We start from the raw sequence: 10429 nt of genomic DNA on the forward strand, positions 1-10429 counted from the left end.
GTGTGTGTGTGTGTGTGTGTGTGTGTGTGTGTGTGTGTGTGCGTGTGCGTGCGTGCGTGCGTGTGTGTGTGTGAATGGTGTCCAATTTTGGCACAATACCAGAGTAATGAATTGTGGGTAATTTTATTAACAATTTTCGAATATTAGCATAACAACATCTACGTATTGTATTCAAAACTCACTTTCTTTCAGTTTGTCTGCCAACTCCTGAAACTGCTGAGAATATGTTGCATGCCGGGAAATCAGGATGGGTGACTGGATGGGGTGACACGGAAGAGGAGGCCGAGGATATACCTAACCTCCTACGTGAGGTATGTAGAAGTGATATGGTGTTGGTTTAATGTGATTGTCTTTGTGTCTATGTCTGATCACTGATTTCATTTGAATTATTACTGTTGAGTGTACTATCTCTTGCAAATTACTTCCCCCTCAACTCTGTCTGTCTGTCTGTCTGTCTGTCTGTCTGTCTGTCTGTCTGTCTGTCTGTCTGTCTGTCTGTCTGTCTGTCTGTCTGTCGGTCGGTCTGTCTCTGTTTCTGTCTCTCTCTCTCTCTGTCTCTCTCTCTGTCTCTCTCTCTGTCTCTGTCTCTCTCTCTGTCTCTCTGTCTGTCTCTCTGTCTGTCTGTCTGTCTGTCTGTCTCTCTCTCTCTCTCTCTCTCTCTCTCTCTCTCTCTCTCTCTCTCTCTCTCTCTCTCTCTCTCTCTCTCTCTCTCTCTCTCTCTCTCCTCTCTTACAAATAAGTCACAATGTAATTGTGTTATTGTACTAGGTACGTTTAGAAGTGGTTGATCATAACCTGTGTGGAGATAGACATGTACATATCGTCACCAACAACATGTTCTGTGCTGGCCCACCAAGGGGTATGGAAGGCAGGGACGCGTGTAGTGGGGACAGTGGCGGACCGTACGTTAAAAAGGTAGGTTTAAACTAGAGTATTATATTTTAGATCAGAAAACCAACAATATATTCACTGAAAATTGTTAAATATCAGACATTGTACATGCTTATTAGAGGTCGATGTTACTATACTGTAGTAGGTCGAAAACTTGATCAAAAGGGGATGGGGTTGATTTGTGGGTGCGGACCCAAAAATCAATTTGATCGGATTTATTGCATCATAGTATGTGCACAGCTATACAAACATGTTTACTTACATGTGATGTAATACTGTTAACAGTGTACGGTATCATTAGTAAGTCAATATATCTAACAACACAATTTCATTTTTTTTAAATGGTTACAGTTGCAGCAAGTGATGCTTCAACAATAATTACTAAACTGTACTACATTAACAAGGTTTCTATCAGTAAATTATGCTGAGATTGGGGTCGACTAACACAATGTCACGATATTTCTACACGCCATGTATAGTTTCTATTAGAACATATACCTGTTATTTTGGTTTCCTACTTTCATTATTCTATGTATGTGACTCTCAAATAACTTTCGATAGAGTGGAGACCGTTTTTATCTACTGGGTATAGTCAGCTGGGGTGTTGGCTGTGCTACACCTAATCTACCAGGCGTGTATACAGCAGTTCACAGGTTTTATGACTGGATCAGAGCAACGTCAGGAAGTGGAGAAGAAAGCTGTGTCACCACTGAAGGTAACCCTCAACAGGAGACGTGCAAGCAATAACACGTGGAACTCGTGTGACAAACTGAGAAAGTAGACAAATGAATTTGGTTAATAGCACTTGGCTCAGCATGTTGGAAGTACATGTATGGAGGCGTTCATCATTTGATAAGAACAGTTTTGTGCATCTTTACTTAATAGTTACATTTACAAATAAATTCTAATGTACTATTTGTGAAAATATATTATTATGTAAAATATGCCCCTAACTGTTCATATTAAACCATGAACATCACCATACATTTTCTATGCCAAGGGTTATTAATACGATTTGTTTACTTTCCCCAGTCACAAGTTCCACTTGTAAATGCTTGAATGTCTTTTGTAGTAGTGTTATGGTCCTACAGCGATGATGATGATGATGATGATGATGATGATGATGATGATGATGATGGTGGTGGTGGTGGTGGTGGTGGTGGTGGTGGTGGTGGTGGTGGTGGTGATGGTGGTGGTGGTGGTGGTGGTGGTGGTGGTGGTGGTGATGATGATGATGATGATGATGATGATGATGATGAATATGGTGACGTCGATGTTTCAATCGAGGTAGTGCTGCTAGTAGTAGATGCGAGGATGTGGAGATGGTTGGTGATTGTGGTAGTGTCAGACTGATTTTGAAATCAGATTGACTGATTGTGATTGAGAGATTTTCAAACTCAAAGATATCACGAGTGCAATGTTGATGATGGAACTGCCTTCTGTTAAGATATTTGAATATGGCAGCCAAAGGTCACATAGATATTACACATTAACTTATATGATTTTCAATTATGTTATTAATTTTATGACTCTTTACTAGAGAATTATGAAGAGCGATTGGCGGAAAACGAAGTTGTTATAACGAAACTAGAAGAAACCATCGCTTCTATGACGTCAGAAATGGTTGACTTGGAAGATCGACTTGCGACCTGTGGAGACGATGTCAATGGAGGTAAGTCAAGTTGTTATTGACTGGCAAACTATGGAGACTCTGGCAATGGATATGAGTTATTAATTTTGGTAAACTATGGAGACACTGTCATTGGAGGTAAGTTATTAATTTTGGTAAACTATGGAGACACTGTCATTGGAGGTAAGTTATTATTGACTGGCAAACCATGGAGACATTGGCAATGGAGGTAAGTTATTATTGACTGACAAACTACATGTATGGAGACACTGTCAATGGGGGTAAGTTATTATTGACTGGCAAACTATGGAGACACTGTCAATGGAGATAAGTTATTAATTTTGGTAAACTATGGAGACACTGTCATTGGAGGTAAGTTATTAATTTTGGTAAACTATGGAGACACTGTCATTGGAGGTAAGTTATTATTGACTGGCAAACCATGGAGACACTGTCAATGGAGATAAGTTATTATTGACTGGCAAACTATGGAGACACTGTCAATGGAGGTAAGTTATTATTGACTGGCAAACTATGGAGACACTGTCAATGGAGGTAAGTTGTTATTGACTGGCAAACCATGGAGACACTGTCAATGGAGATAAGTTATTATTGACTGGCAAACTATGGAGACATTGGAAATGGAGATAAGTTATTATTGACTGACAAACTACATGTATGGAGACACTGTCAATGGGGGTAAGTTGTTATTGACTGGCAAACTATGGAGACTCTGGCAATGGAGATAAGTTATTATTGACTGGCAAACTATGGAGACATTGGAAATGGAGATAAAGTATTATTGACTGGCAAACTATGGAGACATTGGAAATGGAGATAAAGTATTATTGACTGGCAAACCATGGAGACACTGTCAATGGAGATGAGTTATTATTGACTGGCAAACTATGGAGACACTGTCAATGGAGATGAGTTATTATTGACTGGCAAACCATGGAGACACTGTCAATGGAGGTGAGTTATTATTGACTGGCAAACTATGGAGACACTGTCAATGGAGATAAGTTGTTATTGACTGGCAAACTATGGAGACATTGGAAATGGAGGTAAGTTATTATTGACTGACAAACTACATGTATGGAGACACTGTCAATGGGGGTAAGTTGTTATTGACTGGCAAAGTGTGGAGACAAGAGATAAGTTATTATTGACGGGAAAACTATGGAGACACTGTCAATGGAGATAAGTTGTTATGACAAATCTTGGAGACAATACTAAGATAGGTAAGTTGTTATTTTATGATACTGAATCACTCATTGCATGCTGGAATGACAACTACGTGTAGATTTGCTAAATACAATCACACGGTAACTTCTGTCGTATCTTTCTGTTTGACACTTAGTACAACAAAATAAACACACACAACAAACAAACAAACATACATACATACATACATACATACATACATACATACATACATACATACATACATACATACATACATACATACATACATACATACAAAAACCAAACAAACTAAGAAGACCAACAGACAGACAGACAGACAGACAGACAGACAGACAGACAGACAGACAGACAGACAGACAGACAGACAGACGTTAGCACACAACATTTGAAGACATACCAACGAGAGGTCCCTACAGAAAGCATACGTTTATACTTCAAACTTGAAATGTCTGAAACGATTTTTTGAGACAAACTGTAATAAATGATTAAATTCAACAATAATACATTTGTATTATATAATATATCCATTACAATGAATCAGGTGGCTTAGGTTCATTTTTGGTTGAAATCGTACCACGTGATAGACGGGATATAGAGCCCCAGCTCTTCACAGTTGGTCAAGGGGGTATATAGAATGAATGGGTGATGTCAGATTGGATCCCCGAAAATCGTACAGTTCGGACACACCATATGCTTATGGCAAAATGGCGTCTACGGTGACTGACAATTTATATAAACATGCTTCTAATTAGGGGTAGAATGTCCAAAATCATGGTGAGTTTAAATTATCAGTTACTTCGCGTACAGGTTTGCACCAGATTTCATGTTTAAATCATGTTACATGTGTGCCTCTGAACTTTTATTTGTCTCCAGTAGGTGATGGGGAAGATACTGTAACTTTACCACCCGTTGTCGAAGGGGACCAAAGAAAACGCTGTATTAATAATTACTGTTCCGGCAGTATCGCTTCCAGAGCCATTTGTGTTAGTGGATATTGCCAGTGTCTGTCACCGACGTATGATACTCATACATGTTTACGTAAGTCATTATGTATGCAATATTGTGTCTTGTAAATGAACTGTTGTTATCTTTCCAAATCTTGACAACAGCATTCTATGGAATGGCGCGCCTACGATTAAATTGTCGCCTGGTGGCGCTATACAACTTATATCAACTACTACAAACTAGCATCCAATGGTCTTCAATAGTTCTGTACTAAACATGTATAACGTTACCTTTATTTCCCGCAGCGGTGATTGGTGGATGCAGCATCAGGAGGAATGCAGGGAACAGTGCAGCTACTGCTAGTGTAGGGGGCGCTGTTCAAGATGTATACAGTTGTAGGAACGATGAAAATAACGAATACGAAGTACACGTTATAGGTGTCTATGAAGCAGGACCAGACAGATCTCCAACACAGAGCACAGTTCATATCGAGAAAGCTTCACACCCCGAGAATCCCATTATCTTAGTGTTGGTGACCTTTGAACCAATCCACTGGATCGTTGAAGTACCAAACGATGTTACAATAACGCGAACTCTTTTGGTAAGTCTAATGTGAAAGAAAATAACATTTTACACAACATGGTTGTGATTTCGGAAGTCCAACTACGGTCATGTAAAAAGAGGCAGGAAGACAAAGGAGAGAAAAAGACATAGACCTGATAATATGACAGCAACACCCACAGAATATCGCACAAAGAAAGAGAAACCGAACATCAGACATACATACATACATACATACATACATACATACATACATACATACATACATACATACATACATACATACATACATACATACATACATACATACATACATACATACATACATACATACATACATACATACATACATACATACATACATACATACATACATACATAGAGACAGACTGACTGACTGACTGACTGACTGACTGACTGACTGACTGACTGATTGACTGACTGACTGACTGATTGATTGATTGAATGAGAGAAATGGAAAGAACTGTCGTATACTATTTGTTAGTATGTTGAATTAATGATCATGATGAAATTTGTTATACTCCCGACCTTGGTATTGGTAGGCATATGACGGTATTTGTTCTTTTAATATGTGCTAGCTTGAGATGATGATTTGCGAACCCTTTTCATTTTTACTGAAATGTTGCTTTAAATGCATGTTTTCTTGTAATTTATTTTTTTGTCATTTTACTAATCTTTTTGTAATACGTTGTTCAAAAATAAGATGTCGTACAACATCGATGATACTACTGTAACTGCCCGTGGAGGGCGTATAGATATAGAAGCGATCGAACCTCTGCCGTACAGTTCGGACACACCATATGCTTATGGCAACGACGATGGCGGTGGTAACACTGTTGGTCTACTGCTCTACCTTAGCAACCGTTTTGGGCCTGTGACGTCATTTTCTGGAACCCGTACAGCAGATGAGTGGAATTTGACGATTGGCCAGCTAGCCTCTTCACTTTCACCTTTGCCCGAAGGTAACATTTTGATACTTCATAAACAAAATTAATAGTCCCAACTTTCAAACAAATCTGAGTTGATTAAGCCTTCTAGGCATTTTACAAGCAAATAACTTTCATTTTATTCCAGAAAATGTCCATTTCAAGTTCATTACTATATTGTGTATATCCCATCAGTATGTTTAAGGTATTTTGACAGTTACTGTGTGCTAGAAATAACGGTTTCTATTATTACGTAATTGAAGGTTTATTTTGGTTTGCGGTAAAGTGAATTAGAATGACGTTAAACCAATGTTGCGAACCGGTGAATATTTCGTCACGACATACAGAACTACCATTGCCACAAATTTGACTGTTTTTTACGACTACGGCCTCACATAGTGTCAAAGCTACAAGCAACTGGAACGTACATGTTTTGAAACTGTTTTGCTAACAACAATGACTTAATCATATATCGTAGACTCTGAACAGCATTGGGTCACCGATGGATAAACATATTTGTGTAGTAGTACACAAAGCGCAATATATAAAGTGAAATTGATTTTGGGTCCGCACCCAAAATATCAGATGCTCTCAATGCATCCCGCTTTCAACTTGTCATCAGTGTAGTGCTGGTTTAAGATTTGCAACAATCTTTGACTAACATAACAAGAAACCTGGTTTTAAAAAATGAACTACATAGTATGTGCGACAGAATAATGAATGTGTGTCATCTTACACAATGTTGGGTAGTCTTGTGACGAGACCTTAAATTGGATCTGCGCTCGGAGGGTTGCCGAACAAAAGCCTAGGGTGGCACTCAGACCACTAACTATTTTTAGTGGTCTGAGGGTGGCAGCACCACTGGTGCTCAGGATGACAGAACCACTGGCATTAACGCCCTCAATGTAAGGCTTATGTATAATACATCCTTCGATCGCCCAATATCAAAAGCATAGCTGCTATAGTAAATGTTGGGTAGCGTGATATACTTAACTATTAACGATCTTATCTCAGACTATCCAATGATCTGAGTTCTTGCCCACATAACACTCAGTTTACAATTTGGTCTGCAGGTAATGTCGACACAAGTGAATGGAGAAGTTATCGATTTCAGTACGACAACAGCTGGACTGATTGTTATGGAGACCAGTATGTCAAGCGAACGACCTATGACGTTGGTAGATATGTTGGCGTTGTGCTCTGTTCACCTACCAAATATAAGATATTTCTAGCCGATGAGTTATCCGAAGAGTTCCTGTAAGTTCACTAGTCGTCTACTACATATGTCAGACTGCCATATGACCTTACTGAAACGGATATTGAACGAGAAACTTTCCTCTTGATACACGGTTTGTTGAACGTACAGAAATTGATATTCTTATTACAAACCATGCTCAATTTTATTTCCCACACGTACATGCCAGATTTACTCTGAATGCCTCCCAAAAGGGCAAAACCATATATTTTTGGGCCTACACACATTGTTGCTTGGAATGCAAAATTCTGAAATATAGCTATTATACATGATGTACCCCTTACAACATAAATACATGTACCTTTAAAGTAACCAGTGAACTACCGGTATACCGTGTTGTTTATCATGCATCCATCCTCCTTTGTGATATTAAACTTAGCGAGTCACAACATTGCATATTTGCATTGAGCTGACCATATTCTCAACTCATAGACGTGTGGGGTCTATGAGCTGACGAATATCCCGTGACATTGGCCGACAACTAAACGGATGATCTTTCATGTACTTTTACTATTAATACCTTTAGATTCCCCAGTTCAAAAGGAACATTAATTCTTTCCTTCCCACCGATAAACTTTGACTTTCGTAGGCTTGGACACCCCCCCCCCCCCCCAGAAAAAATAGAAGAAGACACATCGTATTCGGGTACGACTGCTATTTTTGCTAAGTCCTGGATATACGAACATGTGACGATCGCGTTTTATAGTGTTGCTTATGTCGAATCTTAAAACGTCCACACACGGTACAGTCAGTGGTACTTTTACGGGTTACAGACACACAGTCAAAATAAACAGTTGATTATGCCGTACGCCGACCACTGTGTTTGCAAATTAGGACAAATCAAATGGTCCATTACGAAGTATGAAAATACCCCTTGCCCACCCTCATCGAAATAGTCTTGCCCGGAAATATCGCCATTTTGAAAATGCCTCGGGCGAGCATGTGTTGAGTTTGGTTTGTGATAAATTGGCCGATATATCAAAGTGTGCATACACGTAAACAAACAAGAATCATAACATAAAATCTTGGACAACTCACCAAAATCACTCTGCTAGGCCTTGCAAAGACAGCTTTGATGACCGAGGCGTCAGGCAATAAATACACACAGGTTAGTCTAGTATTAAATGCATCCACCTGATTGGGAAAGTTCTAGCGCCCTCTCGCGATAAAGGATACCGTGAACGCTAATCAAATACATTTCCATTTTCATTAATAGACTAATTATATATCAGTTCTTGTCTTTATTTACCATATGAAAGATGTGTAGCAAGTTTCATTAGAGTTGATGAAGTTCTTGAAATATGGTGTCCATAGACACAAACGCAGACACAGACAAACACAAATACACATACATACATACATACATACATACATACATACATACATACATACATACATACATACATACATACATACATACAGATATACAGACAGACAAAAGCATCACATGTATAAATACAGAATAAAAGAACAAAGTCGAGGTCTGTCTGTCTGTCTGTCTGTCTGTCTGTCCGTTGGTTGTGTACTTTAATTGCTACTGGGATGAATGATTGTTTAAGTGTGTTCTGGTGTATGGTAGTCTGAGTCTGCCACTTCTATCTGTTCATCAATGTCAAGTTCAGGCCTAAGTGGATATATATCGTCAGCTAATAGTCAGTCTGTTTGTCCGCAATAATTTGTACTATTAATTGTATTTAGCAGTGCGGTTTAATACCTGTTTTCATTTTATTCAGAAATATAGGGGACAGAAGTGGAAGTGGACAGGACCATTGTGAATTTATTGGTGCAAGGGGTGAAGGCAATGTAAGGACGACTGGCGTTTTTGACGCTCCACTTGTACCAGGTGAGACGATCTTTGTTGTTGTTGTTGTTGTTGTTGTTGTTGTTGTTGTTGTTGTTGTTGTTGTAAATTAATGTTTTATATAGCGCCATCAGTGGCAACATATTCCAGATACTTATACGTGGTTGCACATCACTCGTGGCAAACTCCAAGTGGTTGCGTTGTACTCAAGACTGGCTTTGTAATCGTAAAACATAGCATGAATCATTGGAACTGCTAAACTAAACAAACAAACAAACAAACAAACAAACACATTTTACTGCTACTTTTAAACGAAAGCATCTGGCCGATGGAGTTTGAACACTATCTCTGTCTTGGCGACTATTCTGTGGTTATAACATTGAAATGAAGCCATGTTCTAGTATAACATATTCAAATGTATGTGTTTGAATCTTCCAGGATATTATCGTTCGGAGTGGGGAGAGGAACCGATTTATGGATTCGTTGGCGGTGGAGTACTGTTAACTTGGACGAATACTTTCCCTCCAAAAACTTATGAATGTGGAGTTTCTATACCGTAGAGGGCGTATAGTGGATGACAAAATGGCACCTTGTCTTTAAAGGAACAATTCTATGGATCATGTTTAGGAGATCAAGCCATCTATCGAGTAGACTATATTTGCATATGACGTCGGACAATCTTTCATGCTTATAAAGTGGATATTGCTCTAGGTATCGGGATAGAACTCAAGTGTAAACAGTTTGTGCGAGGATTGTGCTATCCTGGTCCAAGGGATACATAGAGGATTCGGGATTCTTTTTTTGAAACTTTCTCTTCGAATAATTCCCAAGATATGCTTACCACTGTTAAACCTGGTGTCTATTTTTGTACGATAACTTTTATTTTTTATTTGAACATTTGCCTATTACGAAACAAGCCCCACTTGACTCTTTCATATGTGTTTGATATTAAAATCATTTTAAATGTATGCAGTTAGTGAACATGTAAAATATTTCTCGAGTAATTTTAACCAAATGAATTGTTATTGGCCAGTAAACTAAGTTACACACACACACACACACACACACACACACACACACACACACACACACACACACACACACACAAAAAAAAAACACCCAAAAAAAAACATAGACATGCATACCGATACAAAAACATGTAAACAAATAACATTTGAAAACTTTAAACA

The 10429-nt window shown here is 38.6% G+C and overlaps 1 protein-coding gene across 2 annotated transcripts in view; it reads left to right on the plus strand.

Annotated features, from left to right (window-relative positions):
• The window catches only part of LOC144451072 (uncharacterized), a 20407-nt gene extending 10233 nt beyond the window's left edge, over positions 1-10174 (plus strand). Inside the window, exons 4-13 of one of the 2 annotated variants that reach the window (XM_078141843.1) lie at positions 193-311; positions 769-915; positions 1453-1606; positions 2432-2563; positions 4604-4768; positions 4981-5276; positions 5961-6219; positions 7257-7440; positions 9172-9281; positions 9678-10174. In XM_078141843.1, coding sequence (XP_077997969.1) covers positions 193-311; positions 769-915; positions 1453-1606; positions 2432-2563; positions 4604-4768; positions 4981-5276; positions 5961-6219; positions 7257-7440; positions 9172-9281; positions 9678-9799 — 1688 coding nt within the window. In that variant the 3' untranslated portion in view covers positions 9800-10174. The remainder of the gene's footprint in view (positions 1-192; positions 312-768; positions 916-1452; positions 1607-2431; positions 2564-4603; positions 4769-4980; positions 5277-5960; positions 6220-7256; positions 7441-9171; positions 9282-9677) is intronic. The other variant, XM_078141844.1, reaches the window with a different exon arrangement.
• The last annotated feature ends 255 nt before the right edge of the window (positions 10175-10429 follow it).

This window comes from Glandiceps talaboti, chromosome 20 (assembly GCF_964340395.1).
Source record: "Glandiceps talaboti chromosome 20, keGlaTala1.1, whole genome shotgun sequence".
Lineage (NCBI taxonomy): Eukaryota > Metazoa > Hemichordata > Enteropneusta > Spengelidae > Glandiceps > Glandiceps talaboti.